Here is a 17378-nt window from a genome sequence, read left to right on the forward strand (position 1 = left end):
CTAATTCCACTCTCCAGGGTTGGATTAACAATTAGGCCAAGTAGGCACTGGCCTATGGGCCCCCACGCTTTTAGGGGCCCCGCACCGGCTCCCTCTCCCCGGATTCCCCCTGCTTGCAGCCCTCCCAGCCTGTGCACACCTCTCTCCTTGATCAAAAGAGCCCCGTGGCGCAGAGTGGTAAAGCTGAAGTGCTGCAGTAAGAGCCCTCTGCTCATGACCTGAATTTGATTCCAGCAGAAGCTGGAATCAGGTAGCTGGTTCGAGGTTGACTCAGCCTTCTGTCCTTCCAAGGTCGGTCAAATGAGCCGCTCTTTGTCTCGCCTGGTGTGGCTGCTGCTGCCGTCATTGCCAAATTTGCCTCTCTCTGCCTCTCGCTTGCAGCTTTGTCAAAGCGGCTTTTGAGAAGGGGCCTGCAGGCTGTAGCGGGGGCCGCAGGCGGTGGAGCAGCAGTTCCAACTCTGAGATAATTTGCGAGGGGCCCCCCCCACCAATTTTGACGGCCTGGGGGCCTCCACAGGGTTTTATCCAGCCCTGCCACCCTCCCCAGGTGTCAGCATAAAAGCAGAAGATTGGAACTGCTGGCTGGAAATTGCCCGTTAGCACTACTAAATGTTATTTTGTCCCTGCTACGACTGTGGAAACCTTGCCAGTGAAGTGAAATGTAAAGCACTCTTTGGAGGCTTAAGAAATATTCACAATCGGATATTACCGGCGGGTAGAATATTTGCTGTTAAGAAATCGGTCACTCCTGTGAATAGCAGATAGCATACCACTTAGGACACACAATCTGCAACCTTCCGCTGAAAAGAAATGCTTATCTGTTAAACATTAACTTGCAAGTAACCTTTCTTTCAAGTCTGTTGAACGGTCTCAGAAAATACAATTCACACTCAAACATCCTGGAGTTTGAACTGTTCCTTCCATCAGAAAAAGCTCGTTAACTAGATAGGAGCAGAACAAAGTGTGCACAGGTGTACATGCAGACAAAAACTTATCCCCAGAATGAAACTTCGTTGGTCTTAAAGGTGCCACTGGACTCAAGCTGTGTCCTGTTCCTTCAGACCAGGGGTGGCCAAACTTGCTTCATGTAAGAGCCGCACTGAATAAAAGCAGGCCTTGAATTCAGCAGGAGCTCACAGGAGCGCAACTTCTGAACCTCTCTGAGGGTTCCCCCTCCTCTTCCCCCACCTACCTACCTTGTCTACTGAATAGGAGGTGCAGCTGCATAACAATCCCTGGATGAGATCCACCACCTGTTTTTCTACATAATGATCCCTGAATAAAAGTGAGTTGTTCGAGAGCCACAAGACATGAATGTCAGATGTCTGCAAGTCGCAAAATGGAAGGAAGGAAGGAAGGAAGGAAGGAAGGAAGGAAGGAAGGAAGGAAGGAAGGAAGGAAGGAAGGAAGGAAGGAAGGAAGGAAGGAAGGAAGGAAGGAAGGAAGGAAGGAAGGAAGGAAGATAGATGGGGGGAAGGGGGAGAGATGGAAAGAAAGCAACTTTAACTTTAAATGCATTCTCTGGCTGGCTTGGAGAAGTGATTTAAAGAGACCAATGCCTTTTCCAAGCCAGATGACAGGGTGGTGGGGGCTTCAAGAGAAGAAGACTGCAGATTTATACCCTGCCCTTCTCTCTGAATCAGAGACTCAGAGCAGCTTATAATCTCTTATATCTCCTTTCCCCACAACAGTCACCCTGTGAGGTGAGTGGGGCTGGAGAGGGCTCTCACAGCAGCTGCCCTTTCAAGGACAACTCCTGTGATAGCTCTGGCTAACCCAAGGCCATTCCAGCAGCCACAAGTGGAGGAGTGGGGAATCAAACCCGGTTCTCCCAGATAAGAGTCCGCACACTTAACCACTACACCAAACTGGCTCTCACAGTATGTGTGAAAGAGCCATATGTGGAACCCGAGGCACAATTTGATCACCCCTGCTTCAGACCAACGCCTGAATCTGTCTAGATAGAAACCTACCTATTTTGCTATATGGAAGGCAGAACTTCAATATTCAGGGGGTTGAATCCAGCCAGCGTTTTCATCCTGTCTCTTTACTACAGCTCCCATCTCACTTGGCTTCAGCCCAGGCAGGCCTCAAGATTTTTTTTTTGGTGGTCCAACAGGACCTATCCCTTCCTCAACGGAAAAGGTGGTCGAATTCCAGCCTGCTGTAAGAAAAGTCTTCAGTGCATACTGTGAAAGAGGATAATGAGAGAGCAAGAAGCATCAGACAGAAAACGCACAAGAGTATGATGTTGGGTGCTGCAGTTCAGAATGGAGAGTCTCTTGTGACAACTGCAAATACACAAGTTAATTAGAACAGCAGCTGCCTTCACGCTTTCCAGATCTCTCCTTAATCTCAACCTGCAATATAGGACTAACACCTTAACTCCCTCCCCTTTAACAATGCCCTTCAAAGGGCAAACATGTCAAACACTATACGGAAGGATAAACGGAATGACATCAAGAATCCACAAAACTGAGAAACCTGTAGAACACTTCAACCTCCCACAGTGCTTGATGCGGGGACTTCAAAGTAGCGGTTTTACTGCGAAGCAATGTCAGAAACAGACTAGAGTAGAAGGTTATTGAATTACAAGCTATTACAACACTCAGGAAAATGGAACCCCCAGGGCTTAATAGAGATATTGGGTTCTTATCTCACTACACATGCTAAGTCAATCATTTTTCACTTATACTCAGAATTAAACTTTGTTGGTCTTAAAGGTGCTGCTGGACTCAAACTTAGTTCTCACATCTGTTGTTAACTCTTGTATTATTTATATGCTAATCTGCTGTTATTCACAGACCATACCAACTGCATTATTCAATTTTAGCTGTACTTATGCAGCTTGACTCTTATTAGCTCTTCCTGACAACTAACTCCCTTACCTATATGTAACATTTGAGGAAATCTGTTTCAACGTATCTGAAGAAGTGTTCATCTCCACATGCTACATCTCTCAGTTCTTGCTTATACCCAGAATTGAAATTGAGAGCCAGTTTGGTGTAGTGGTTAAGTGTGCAGACTCTTATCAGGAAGAACCGGGTTTGATTCCTCACTCCTCCACTTGCAGCTGCTGGAATGGCCTTGGGTTAGCCATAGCTCTGGCAGAGGTTGTCCTTGAAAGGGCAGACTCTTATCTGGGAGAACCGGGTTTGATTCCCCACTCCTCCACTTGCACCTGCTAGCATGGCCTTGGGTCAGCCATAGCTCTGGCAGAGGTTGTCCTTGAAAGGGCAGCTGCTGTGAGAGCCCTCTCAGCCCCACCCACCTCCCAGGGTGTCTGTTGTGGGGGGAGAAGATATAGGAGATTGTAAGCCGCTCTGAGTCTCTGATTCAGAGAGAAGGATGCAGTATAAATCTGCAGTCGTCGTCTTCTTTGCTGGTCTTGGAGGTGTTCTAAGTCCGCCTTTGTTATCTTAGATCAGAGAAAGGCGGACAGCCTTCCTGTATCTATAACAGATTAATGTTAACAATGGCACTATAAATGCAGGTGTGAAAGAGTTGCATCTATTCCCTCTCATGCACAATAGAATTTTTCTTTCTACGGGAGAGAAACAACCACCTAAGCAAATAGCTGCTGGTATGGCACACCCATGCTGTGTGTTTTGAAGCATTATTTGAACAATCAGTGCATGGCAATGTTCTTGGTTTGAGGAAAGTCGAGAATAGTTCTAAAGAAAATGCCAAGAACCACAAAAAAACCAAGTTTAACACAGTGATATTCTACTTTTTCTAATCTATTGGTGTCTGACAAAGGGAGCTTTGCATCTCAAAAGCTTATACCAGGGGTGGCCAAACTTGCTTAATGTAAGAGCCACACAGAATAAACGTCAGATGTTTGAGAGCTGCAAGACATGAATGTGGAAGGGAGGGAGGGAGGGAGGAAGATGGATGGGGAGGGGGGGAGGAAAGCAACTTTAAATTTAAATGCACTCTCCAAGCCATCCACTGGCTTGGCTTGGAAAAGTGATTTGAAGAGAGAAATGCCTTCTCCAAGTCAGCTGTCAGGGCAGTAGGGGCTTCAAGAGTCACACAATGTGTGTAAAAGAGCTACATGTGGCTCCTGAGCCACAGTTTGGCCACCCGTGGTTTATACCCTGAAACTCTTATTAGTGTCTAAGGTGCTCCTGAAGAAGATGACATTGGATTTATATCCCACCCTCCACTCGGAGTGGCTCACAATCTCCTTTACCTTCCTCCCCCAAAACAGACTCCCTGTGAGGTGGGTGGGGCTGAGAGAGCTCTCCCAGAAGCTGCCCTTTCAAGGACAACCTCTGCCAGAGCTATGGCTGACCCAAGGCCATGCCAGCAGGTGCAAGTGGAGGAGTGGGGAATCAAACCCAATTCTCACAGATAAGAGTCCGCGCACTTAACCACCACACCAAACTGGCTCTCCCGGACTTGAACCCAGTTGTTCTGCTACAGACCCTCTCTCTGAAACAGTGAGAGCAGCTCTGGAGTTGCATGGGGTCTTTGTGAAAAACTCCACTTGATAGGATTGGGCCAGCAGGTCCCGCCCACAAAGAGCTCCAAGGGCGTGTTGAGAAAATGTTTAAAGGTACTGAAATAACCATCTGTTTAAGGAGCTGGGCTGGGCTGCGCAAGGAGAGAGGCACTGGATTGAGCGTCAACTGATCAGCAAAAAATAAAATAAAAAAGGGATCACTTAGAAGTTGTAAATTGAATGTACAAATCAGGTATGCAAAACATTTTAAACTAAAGAAAGGACAAGAGACTTCGCTACTTCCAGTTCCTGAGGAATGCCCTCCAGCGTTTCATAATCAGCTTGCTAAGAAATACATTGGCAACGCAGTTAGAGCAAGTGGCTAAAGATAGCACGGGACGGACCCATTTGTTGCCTTGAACAAAAATTGATGTTTGTATAACAATACAGATATGAGGCTGGATTCTACCAGCTTCCCCTACTGATACACAATAAAGAGAAATCCTTTCAGACGATTCCCACAAAAGGCCGCTGCAGGAAACACAGGATCCATGTAGCCCAAAAGCCATGGTAGCCATCGGATGGAGGAAGTAGTGTTGCTAGATCCAGGTTGGGAAACTCCTGGAAATTTGGTGATGGAGCCTGGGGAGGACAGGGACCTCCCTCAGTGGGGTATACCACAGAGTGCACAATCCAAAGCAGCCATTTTCTACAAGGGGAACTGATCTCGGGAGTCATAAGAACATAAGAGAAGCCATGTTGGTTCAGGCCAATGGCCCATCCAGTCCAACACTCTGTCACACAGTGGCCAAAAAAACCAGGTGCCATCAGGAGGTCCACCAGTGGGGCTAGAAGCCCACCCACTGTGCCCCCCCCCCCACAAGCACCAAGAATACAGAGCATCACTGCCCCAGACAGAGAGTTCCAACAATAAGCTGTGGTAATAGCCACTGATGGACCTCTGCTCCATATGCTTATCTGGTGATGAGCTGTGATTCCAGGGGATCCCCAAGTCCCAATTGGATGATGGCATGTCTAGTGTAATGGAAAAACTAATACGATCCAACCCACAATGGTCACAGTAATGCATAATCCACAGCCTTGTGCAGGAGACCTAAATAGGCTACCCAGTTTGATTCCGTTGCCCGTAAGTGTGCACTGGTATCTAAATTACCTGTGTTGGTCTCAACCTTTTTTGATGATGATGATATTGGATTTATACCCCGCCCTCCACTCCGAATCTTAGAGCGGCTCACAATCTTTCTCTTCCTCCCCCACAATAGACACCCTGTGAGGTGGGTGGGGCCGAGAGGACTCTCACAGAAGCTGCCCTTTCAAGGACAACCTCTGCCAGAACTATTGCTGACCTAAGGCCATTCCGGCAGGTGCAAGTAGAGGAGTGTGGAATCAAACCCGGTTCTCCCAGGTAAGAGTCCACGCACTTAACCACTACACTTAACCACTACACCAAACTGGCTCTCTGGCTGTTCCACTGGCTGTTCTCCATTTCCACTGCCCATCATCTACAGAGCTCCCAGAAGTATAGCCAGGTTAGGGTTAACGCCCCGGTTTGATTTGACACCACGCCCCCTAAAGAGTGAGACCCGTTTGTCTCTTTGAATTGAGGCATTACCTTTGCTCACTCATGACAAATATCAACATTTTTTTTTTAAAGTCACATTTGGGATACAGAACTGTCATCCAGAGCACCCTAGGCCTTTTGTCTCCTTTTGTCTCCCTCCACTGATGTTTACATAATACTGAAAGATACTTGAACGGAATGTTCGTTTCTGTGCCGGTTTTTTTCGTGAAGTTGCATGCGTGGACAAAGCATGTGAACATGTTTCACAAGCAAAAAGAAAAGAAGAAGGTGGCTGTGCCAGAAAGAATCTATCAAAAGCTGCTGAGGCACACAACCAAAAATGCCGCAAAACTTTGTTTTTCGTGAAGTTGCATGCGTGGACAAAGCATGTAAGAGCCACATAGAATAAACAGCAGACATTCAAGAGCCGCAAAACATGAACATCATATGTCTGAGAACCTCGAGACAGGAAGGAAGGGAGGGAGGGAGGGAGAAGGAAAGAAGGAAGGGAGGGAGAGAGGAAAATAGATGGAGAGAGGTGGAAAGAAAGCAACTTTAACTTTAAATCCATTTTCCAATCTGCCTATTGGTTTGGCTTGGAGAAATAATTTAAAGAGACAAATGCCTTCTCCAAGCCAACCAATGGGGTGGTGGGGGCTTCAAGAGCCACACAATATGTGTGAAAGAGCCCCATGTGACTCCTGAGCCACAGTCTGGCCACCCCTCGTCTGAAGCAAGAGAACAAAAGTGCTACCCTACCGGACTCCCAACTTTGTTCGTTAGTAGTGTCTGTGCCATTTATTTTCCAAACAAACATGAGAACACTGGGGAGACTTTTTTTATTTTAAGGAATAGGTGATACAGCATTAATCATTTCATTACTCGAACTGAAGCTGCACTGAGAGCTAAACAAATTATTGCTTTTGATCGCTATGGTACTGCGCAGCGAGGGTCAACACCACACACTCATTCAGCTCCTGCACCGCAATCCCTATGAAGCCCTGTAGGATCGAGGCCTGATCTAAAAGGGAGGCTGACCAAGGGCAAAAACCTTATGTAAAGAGGTGCTTACCCCATGTGACGGCCCAGATACCCACTGTGTTTGCACACCTGCGGCCTCTGGCCAAGGTGGATAGTGTTGCAAATATGGTTTCCTTAAGAGCCTTGTCTTTCGAATGTGGCTCTGGCAATGTGTGCTGTTCTGCATGGATTCTGTGCGGCACCGCCGTATCTTAAAATCAGAACTAAGGCAGCAGTATTATCCTTACCTATAAGTCCCATTGAAGCTGGTGGGGCTTTGTTCCAAGCAAACCTGGTTTAGGACTGCATTTTAAGATGTTACTGCGTGTCCCTACTAGTGTTGCCTCTAAGCTGAGCTAGCTCGCGCTCGCAGATTTTTAGCCTCCAGCTCACACATTTTGGCCTTAGCTCAAGAAAAATAGCTCCAGAGCACACTAATTTATGCAGTAGCTCACAACTTTAATACCAGTAGCCCATAAAGCAGAATTTTTGCTTGCAAGATTCTGCACCTTAGAGGAAACATCGGTCCCTACTTTATGCTCAGGGCTCTTTTTTTTTTTTTTGAGCAGGAACGCACAGGAATGCAGTTCCGGCTGGCCTGGCATCAGGGGCTGTGGCCTAATATGCAAATCAGTCCCTGCTAGGCTTTTTTTGTACAAAACAAGCCCTGCCTATGCTTATTGGAATGTACTTTCCATCAGGAAGGCTAAATGCCACGCTGATTAGCATACATGCAGAACTCAGATACATGTGAGACAGCACATCCGTAACATCTGGTATATCCATCATTTTTGTGATTGTCTGGTCTTCCGTAAAGATGTGTAGTGCAAGTAGTAATGTTTTACATTGTTTTCTCCCATCTTGGGATTCAAAAATGTACAAATATACTTACAATCCCTCCCCCCGCCCCCCCCCCCCGCCAAACACAAATCTTGGAATCAGACTAACGCTGGTGACTCTTGCCTTTCGTTCCAGAAACGGTAAAAAATTCTGCATTACTCTCTCGTAACTTAAATACATAAGTAATCTCCACTTTTATTACTTCGTGACAGCAACTTCAAATTTACATTATTTTAAGTACCATCATAATAGCTTCATTTATAATACAGATATCAGCCGAGAATCCATCAGGAAATAAAAAAATCTTCACTATATATATAATATATATATATATAATATATATATAAAAATTATGCCGGAAAGACAAGAACACAGGACAGGGACCGAATACAGACTTAATTTAGTTTTTATAATCAACCACATTTAACCAAAAGTTAACAGATACACAGCAGTATTCAAGAGCAGTGCAAATATCTTTGTAGGTCAGAGTCAAATTATACTATGGGAACAGGAGACGGGGGAAATAAAAAGGCAAGTACTTCAAGTACGAGGAACCAGTCTCAATGAGGTCTCTCACGTGTTTTACAAGGACTTCCTTCTCCAATTTACTTCTTCCTCTGGAATACGTTCGCCAGCATGGCACCGGACGTGGTCAGCTGGCCCATTTTGTTTAGAAACTTGGTCTTTGTGTCTTCGCTCACGAGGCTTGATGCAATCGACATGGAGCTAGGAGGAAGGGGAAATGTATGAATGAATGAATGAATGAATAAAATAACCCCGGAATCTACAGCGAGATGTTCTCAGGAAGGTGGTCTGGGAAAGATCTTATGCTGGCAACAGCTTCCCAAGGCCTCTGGAAAAGTAAATTGTACCGGGCCGGATGGACCAATGGTTCAGTTGTGTTCAAGGCAGCTTCAGGTCACACCAAAAAGTTACTAGAAGGTTAGAACGATAGAGACCAAACTAGAACCCAGCTCAGTGAGGCTTATTGCTTCAGCGACCTGTTTTACCAGAGGCAGCTAAAATTTCAACTGGAATGCTAGCACTGAGATGGCTGGAATGCCCTAATTAGCAATAAACCCCACAATATTCTCAACCTTACTTCAATGTTGAAGGATCATACTTGAATTTATGACCTTATTTGGGGGGGGGAGGGTCTTAAAAAAAAACTATGGGGAAACAAAGACATGCAAAAGAGAAGCCAAAAAAGAGAAGGTTAAGCGAAGAACTACAATTACTGAAGGCTCTTTTCTGCATTGCCTTATCCATGCGTGTTTCCTTGTAGGGATGGGCGTGAACCAGTGACTTGGTTTGGGGCAGCCCATGAACCGAACCCTGAAGTGACCCAGATGGGCTCCATCCAAACTGAAATGGTTCCGCGCAGGAGTGGCCAAACTGCGGCTCGGGAGCCACATGTGGCTCTTTTACACATATTGTGTGGCTCTCAAAGCTCACCCCTCAGTCCCATCAACTGGCTTAGTGAAGGCATTTGTCTCTTTAAATCACTGCTCCAAGTCAAGCCAGCTGACAGCTTGGAAAATGCATTTAAAATTAAAGTTGCTTTCTTTCCACCTCTCCTTCCTTCCCTCCAACATCTGATGTTTATTCTATATGGTTCTTATGTTAAGCAAGTTTGGCCACCCCTGGTCCAGCGAGTTTGGTTCCCCCTTTCTCTCCGCTGTGACTCACAGTGGCGGGGAGAAAGGAGGTGGGGATCACCCTAGAAAAAACTTTCCTTCCATCTTTTCTCCTGGCCGTGGGCTCGCCTGGGCCAGGAGAAAAGGGGGGGATTGCCCAGAAAAAGACTTCCTTTTCCCTTTTCTCCCGGCCGCGGCCTGTGGCAGTCTGGAAAAAGGGGGTGGGGATTGCCTGGGAAGGAGTTTAACTTAACCCTTTGGTTTTGCTCCCCCCCCCTTGAAGTGGCAGGGAGCAAAACCGAAGGGTTAAATGGTTAGCAGCCATTTAAACCTAATAGCTGGTAGATTTAAATGGCTGGCCCCGAACAGCTGAACCGATTGGGCCAAAAATCCACTGAATGTTTGGAGAAGGCACCTTTCTCAAACATCAGTTCCTGAGCTCCAAACTGGCATAGGTCTGGCTTGAATTTTAGCTCTTGAGCCATTCGTGCGCGTCCCTATTTACTTGGAAACACGTCCCGCTAAGCAAAGTGTGCACTACATACATGTGCACAAGACCCGCAGCTGCGGTCAACCAGCTCTGAGTAACACTGCAGCTTCAAACAAAATTAGCTGAAAGATGAGTCACTGATGTACGTACACACACTCTGCAGGCAGGAGGACAGGAAGCCTTATATGGTTTCAAGACCATCGTGCTCTCAATTCCCATTCATGCTCCTCTGTAAGTTTGTTTACAATATAACCCCTGTGTGCTGCAAAAATCAGAGCATGCATGCAGAGGATGGAAGAAGATGATGATGATATTGGATTTATATCCCGCCCTCCACTCTGAATCTCAGAGCGACTCACAATCTGCTTTATCTTCCTCCCCCATAACAGACCTCCTGTGAGGTAGGTGGGGCTGAGAGGTCTCTCAAAGTAGTTGCCCTTTCAAGGACAACCTCTGCCAGAGCTATGGCTGACCCTAGGCCATGCTAGCAGGTGCAAGTGGAAGAGTGGGGAATCAAACCTGGTTCTCCCAGATAAGAGTCCGTGAACTTAACCACTACACCAAACTGGCTCTCTAGAGTAATAGCTATAGCTTTGTACCAAACCAGGACAAACTCTCCTTTCTAAACTGCGATAATTTGACCTGCGCGATTTTACTGCAACGACAGATGTTGAGCATGTACAAAAAAACCCCTGTGACAAATTCTTTTAACCATTTATGGCAGCTCATTACTGATGACCTGATCTAGTCAGAGTGCTGCAGAAAGAAGCCTGCTGATTGGTCAATGCTCTAGCAGAGGAGCTCAGAATGCATTATTCTGGCTTGAGTGCCCTTGACTACGATAGTAAGACTTAGCCCAGGGGTGTCAAACATGCAGCCTGGGGGCCGAATCAGGCCCCCAAGCAACTGGCTCTTGTCTGCTTCCTTCCTTCTGCATCTCAGCTTGCTTTGCAAGGCTTGCTCAGTTGCATAGGAGGTACAGAGCAAAGCCTCCATTTTCTCCACTGGTTGAGGCTCCTTCTCCTGGTTCCCTGTGGAGGGAAGGAAAGAGCCAGAGCTTCTTTTGCTCAGTTCTCTGGATCCCTTGGGAGAAATACAAAGTACCTTTAAGACCAACAAGTGCTAATGTTTTAAGCATATTTAAAGTTTTTTTTAAAGAATCTTCAGTTGTGTTTGTCTGTGTCCTTTAAAAGTTTATATCTCTGCTATCTAATCTTAAATAGATATACACATGGCCCGGCCCGACAAGGCCTCATTTAGGTCAGATATGGCCCTCATAACAAATGAATTCAACCCCCCCTCCCGGACTTAGCCTGTTCCCCCTAACACTCCAACAACTACAAGCTAAGGCAAAACCCAATTTCTGTAGGGAAGAAACACACCCTTGGCACCCTGACGCTCCCGTGGTTAATAGCTGTCTAATGTGATCTTCCTCTTTCCTAACCCAGACCTGATACTCCACTATGATCCCTATGAAGAAAGGTTAAAACGCCTGGGGCTCTTTAGCTTGGAAAAACGTCAACTGAGGGGTGACATGATAGAGATACAAGATTCTGCATGGGATGGAGAAGGTAGAGAAAGAAGGATTTTTCTCCCTTTTTCACAATACAAAAACTCGTGGACACTCAAAGAAATTGCTGAGCAATCGGGTTAGAGCTGATAAAAGGAAATGCTTTAACACATGGAATTCACTGCCACAGGAGGTGGTGGTGGCTGCAAGCATGCCCAGCTTCAAGAGGGGATTGGATAAACATATGGAGCAGAGGTCCATCAGTGGCTATTAGCCACAGCTTATTGTTGGAACTCTCTGTCTGGGGTAGTGATGCTCTGTATTCTTGGTGCTTTGGGGGGGGCACAGTGGGAGGGCTTCTAGTGTCCTGGCTCCACTGGTGGACCTCCTGATGGCACTTGGGTTTTTTTGGCCACTGTGTGACACAGAGTGTTGGACTGGATGGGCAGTTGGCCTGATCCAACATGCCTTCTCTTACGTTCTCCAGACAATGTCCTAGGGTTCTTTTTTGGTTCAGACTTTCATTCATACTTATGCTCCACAACAGCCTTCTAATTTCTTGCCCATCTGACTATAACATGTTTTGAAACCAGCTTATTTCTAATCACGTCGCCAGCATCAAAGCAAAATGGCCGCCTCCCTCGCAGTTCCCTTGTGGTTGTCGTACGCTGCCACGTCCTTTGGATGACCAGAGATTGTACTCCCTCCTCTTTCAGAAGCACGACAGGCAGAGCCCTATGAACCACTGCTTCTCTGAAGGTACTACTGCTCCAAAGCCTGGGAAATAGTCATGTTTTGCTACCCTCTTCCCCCTCTGAAAAAAATCTTCCTAACACTTGGTCAACAAACAGACAACATGACTTTGTGAAAAATCAGAGGCGGAAAATCTGGAGGATGTTTTAACTCCAAATAGTATTTTGCTGCCAGCGCCGCGGAGAGAAAGACACCAACTCTTTCTGAAAAACAAAATGCCTTACCCTTGCGGTTCCTGGATGCCCCGGTTTTCCACTTTTTGTTCACACTCCTTTATCATGGAGCTTAAAATAACCTAGGACACAGGAAAGCGCTACGTTTCAGTTCAAAGATCAAACATTTTTAATGTATGAAACAACACAAAATATGAAATCCCATTTTCCGCAGCCACTGAAAACTTGCAACATTAGCAGCTGCAGAAGTCCAGCTATCACGATTCAATTAATAAATAAAAACGTACTGGCATACTGTCCTTTGGCTTCGGAGACATTATTACTACTGTTAAGTGTTCTGATTTTTCCCCCCGCCAAGTGTAAGGTGTAACAGAGACAAAAATCAACCCCCTCTAAAGGAGGCCTCATCTACCAAGCCAAAGAACTGTGATAGATACTGATTTATCCTGGCTCAGGACTTCTGTTAGCTACTGGCTGAAGAAGACTGAGCTGCTTGCTGCAGAATTAGTGGGTGAAGTCCGGGGCAGACTGCTCAACAGGGGCAAACCTTCATAAACACTTCTAGGCTGTACATTTCATCTTGGGATGTTTCACATACCAAAAGTGAAGAGTGGAGCACAGAATCAGGAATCTGATAAGAAAGAGCTACTTGTCATTTCACTGCATTTCACCGGGTTGTTGGAATGCAGAACAAGATTTTCAGAACGTTAACCAACTAAAGGCAGGTTCCCCTCACAGAAGCAGACAGACGAAGCATGCTCACATACAAAAGCATAATTATATTGGTCTTAAAAGGGCCACTGGACTCAAACTTGGTCCTCTTGCTCCAGACCAAAATGGCTGAATCAGACGGAACACAGCAACAGCCAATCAGAGCAGTGCTCTGAATCCACTAACAGGAAATGCACGGGGCTGGGGGGGCTGGGTAGGAGCTCCCAGTGAGGTGGAGTAGACAGAGGTCGATTCTGAGGGTTAGTTTAACACAAGTGTTAATTTTTTTTTCAAGTTGTGTGTCCTCCTGAATACTCTTTGTTCTACTTCATTTTAAAAAAAGAAAGTGTGTTGTGCCTGTCCGTTTTTACTTGTGATTGGCCCAAGCTTGGGTGGGGTTTAATACAATGGAACAGATTCTATCCCTTCAAACCTAGGTTATATTCTTTTAAATTTCCTGCAGTGAACTTTGGTGCAGTGGGGTAGATGGGAAATTGAAATTGTGACAGGAGGGAAAAATCCTCTGTGGGTGGTGGCTAGCAAGGGTTTGGGTTTTGGTCTATGATTAGGGTTGCCTGATGGGGGGAGTGGATCCCGTCTCCAGCTAACCGTTTCCTCCCACAGCTCAGAGCAGTAGCAGGAGAAAAAAATAAAACAAAGCTGCCAGACCTACAGTGTAATGTCACTTCTGTGAAGAATTCAGAACTGACACCATTCCTCTCTAGGAATTAGTGGCAACTCTATGGTTTCACCACAGAGTTGCCACTGATTCCTAGAAAGGTGTGATGTCATGGTGTTGCTGACGGCCACTTCTCATATACCGCTCCCGCCCCCCGCCCCAGGTCTCGTGCTGGTTGTCAGGCCAGGAAACTCTACCTATGACGCCTCACACAAACAGATTCAACCACAGCCTGTGCATTTCATTAGAGTGCTAGAAATATATGCAGAAGTTGAGAATATTTGTTACAGAATCCAGATGCTTCATTCATAGTTGCTTCACATTTACCAAACCAGCAGGAAAATGGGAAGTGTTACTGAATCTTTCTGCTCTTAAGTAGAACCCACAGATCTCCTGGAAAATGGGGTTCACATGACTCAGTATGGAGGAGTACAATGAATTACTCATGGTTCCCCTTCGCTGTCTCTTTACAAATGGTGAGTCCCTCAGACAGGCTGGCCCCTATCTTACAATTTCAGTGGAATAAAGCATGCGACACACACAACAAGGTTTTTCTTGTTCTTCTTCAGAGGACTAAATTTGCTGAGCAAACTAGCAAGACGCCAGCGCCTCCTGAAATTATTCATCTTTTAAAAAGAAGTATGATGGCTCTCTTTTCTAGTTCTAAATATACAAGTATAAAAATGGGACATATTCATCAAGCCAGCAGGACACCACCTAAGACAGAAATTTGCTACTCTGTAGGTTGCCAACTCCGCCTTGGGAAATCCCTAGAGATTTGGGGGTGGGATCTGGGGAAGGAGCTCAGCGGGATGTTATGCCTCACCGTCCTTCTTAAGCTGCCCCTCCCACCACAGGGACTGGTCTCTGCAGCCTGGAGAGGAACTGTAATTCCAGAAAAACTTCAGCCTCTACCTGGAGGTTGGTAAAGGGAGAGAGGTCACTTGCAGGCTAAAGACAGCACAACCGAGTTATAGCGACTGAATACCTAAGAACGCATGGAAACAAATCTTACAGAAACGTTCAACAGAAGACTAAATAGCAATAACGATTCCCCCAAAGTTTCACAGTTCCATCAAAGGAGTCCCAGTGAACGGGAAGTCGACTTGATTATTCCTGCTTCAAATCCTCTTCTAGCAAAGGGGGCTCCAGTCACATCTCTCAACCAAAGGCAAAAGCTCAGAAAGAAGATCAAAGTGTTTCTGATGCATCAACAAGCTGCAAAAAACTGCAAAACCCACAGGATTCTTTTTCAGTGCGTCCAAAGACTGCACACAGAGTTCCCAATGGACAAATGGGACAGAAAGTCTCCAGTAATGGCACTAAACTCCCAAAGGCTCAAGGCTCAATACATCCTTAGTTATTCGGTCACTATAACTTCAGTTGTGCTGTCTTTATCCCACCCGGAGGTTGGCAACACTGCACTCTGTCACCTGATACTTTTTGCTCTAATGTCACTCCGTTGATAGCAGAGGGATGGTCTTTCCGGATCAATGTTAGGTGTTTTGCAGGAAAAAAACCTCAAATGGCTAATGCTTTCAGAATCCACCAACAAGCTTCTCTTATTTCCAGTAGCTTCAGCAGCTGTCCGCCAACTTCCCCCTACTAACAAGCAGGTAGTTGTCACTGACTGAAATGTTATCTCCCAGCTGCCCACATGCCTGACCGGGCAAATAAGGAGAAGTTGTCTAAATGAGCAATGCGGCAAGCCATCTTTACTCAAGTAATTACCGACATCAAGAAACCGGTTTCTGTGCAGATAAAAAAAAAAAAAAATCATTCATGGTTCAGATACCAAACCCTTCAGCTCCTGAAAGGACTGAAGAGTGCCACATAACTTAGGTCCTTCAACTTTATTGTGACCTGGGCAATTCCATCACGGCTGCATAGTTTTCTTTTCCTGACTGCCGGCTACTGTTTGTGGCTGGCTGGCAAGTTTAACTACCCTTTTTGCCACCAGAAGATGTAGTCAGTGGCGGACTGGCTAGGGTGTCGGCTTAGATTAGACAATATGTTAAAAATGTTAATGACCTTGAAAATATAATAGAAGTCCCAATATTATTACTGCAATGCAACTAAAATTTATTTTGCATTACTATTTTAATGAATTTTTTTAATAGAATCATTTTTTGAGGATACCTCTGTATTTCTCTTTTGCATTTTCCCTTTCCTCTGTAGCAGGGGTAGCCAAACTGTGGCTCGGGAGCCACATGTGGCTCTGTCACATGTATTGTGTGGCTCTCGAAGGCCCCACCACCCTGTGGAAAAGGCATTTTTCTCTTTAAATCACTTCTCCAAGCCAAGCCAGCTGATGGCTTAGAGAATGCATCTGAAGTTGTTAACTTTCTACATCTCCCTCCCTCCCCATTTATTTTCCTTCCTTCCTCATCTGACATTCATGTCTTGTGGCTCTCAAACATCTGACGTTCATGTCTTGCGGCTCTCAAACACCTGACATTTATTCTATGTGGCTCTTACACTATGCAAGTTTGGCCGCCCCTGCTCTCCCTTCTGCCTTCAAGTTTCCTTGCCCTCAGAGGTAGCTTGGCCATTATAGCTACTGGGGAACTTCCAGGTGGGCCAATGGCCTGTCCCCCCCCCCCCCCAAAAAAAAAACCACACACACACAGACATGAAACAAAAAGTTCTGCCAGGAGCAGTGTTCCCTCTCAGCTGAGTGAGCATGAGCTAGCTCACAGATTTTTAGCTTCCGGCTCACACATTTTTGTCTTCGCTCAGGAAGGAGGACCCCAGAGCACACTCATTGATGCAGCAGCTCATAACTTTAATGCCAGGGGCTCCCCAAGTTGAATTTTTGCTCACAAGTCTCTGCAGCTTAGAGGGACCACTGGCCAGGAGATCAGCTAGTCTAGCAAACCTTTTCTTTTTCTTTACCCTTCTTGTGACCACTGCATTTGTTAATGCAGGGCACCTTGCTACCCTTGGGACAGAGCATCTTCATTAGAGCTACTAGCCTCAAGATAGAGCGCAGAGTTCTCGTGCTGATCCAGCCCAGAGGAGGACTGGGGAAGGAGGCAAGCAGTACATGGCCCAAGCAGGCAGCATGTAGCCAGGTGTCCAGCCCGGAGAAGGCAAAGCCCTAGCTCAGACAAGTTGCAGGCAGATGTGCCTAGCCTAGCAGAGCCTGGTTTAGCATACTGACGGGCAGGGCTTTTGTTGTAGAAAATGCCCAGCAGGAACCTATTTGCATATTAGGCCACACCCCCTGATGTCGCTATTGTTTAACATAGGGTTTTTGTAGAAAAGGCTTAACAGGAACTCATTTGCATGTTAGGCCACACCCCCTGGCACCAAGCCAGCTGGAACTGCGTTCCTGCTCATAAAAAGCCCTGCTGATGGGCATACATAAGCTTGGCAGAGCAGTGGGAAGTGCCCAGTCAAGCTATGCAAACTGTGAGGCTGGCTGGCTTTTTCTTCTTCTTTTCCCCTCTTTTGCGGGGTGTGGCCAGACTGGGATGTGGGGCAGCCCCTTGTCCAGGGCAATTTTCCCCTCTTGGTGTGTGTCTGCTTTCCCC

At 46.2% G+C, this 17378-nt stretch overlaps 1 protein-coding gene across 1 annotated transcript in view; it reads right to left on the bottom strand.

The window, feature by feature from the left end:
* Nucleotides 1-8055: 8055 nt before the first annotated feature.
* Nucleotides 8056-17378, bottom strand: part of RELCH (RAB11 binding and LisH domain, coiled-coil and HEAT repeat containing) — a 79284-nt gene continuing 69961 nt past the window's right edge. Inside the window, exons 28-29 of the mRNA XM_060244279.1 lie at nucleotides 12504-12574; nucleotides 8056-8615 (exon numbers count right to left, since the gene is read on the bottom strand). Coding sequence (XP_060100262.1) covers nucleotides 8495-8615; nucleotides 12504-12574 — 192 coding nt within the window. The 3' untranslated portion in view covers nucleotides 8056-8494. The remainder of the gene's footprint in view (nucleotides 8616-12503; nucleotides 12575-17378) is intronic.

The sequence above is a fragment of the Heteronotia binoei genome, chromosome 7, assembly GCF_032191835.1.
Source record: "Heteronotia binoei isolate CCM8104 ecotype False Entrance Well chromosome 7, APGP_CSIRO_Hbin_v1, whole genome shotgun sequence".
NCBI classification, from domain to species: domain Eukaryota; kingdom Metazoa; phylum Chordata; class Lepidosauria; order Squamata; family Gekkonidae; genus Heteronotia; species Heteronotia binoei.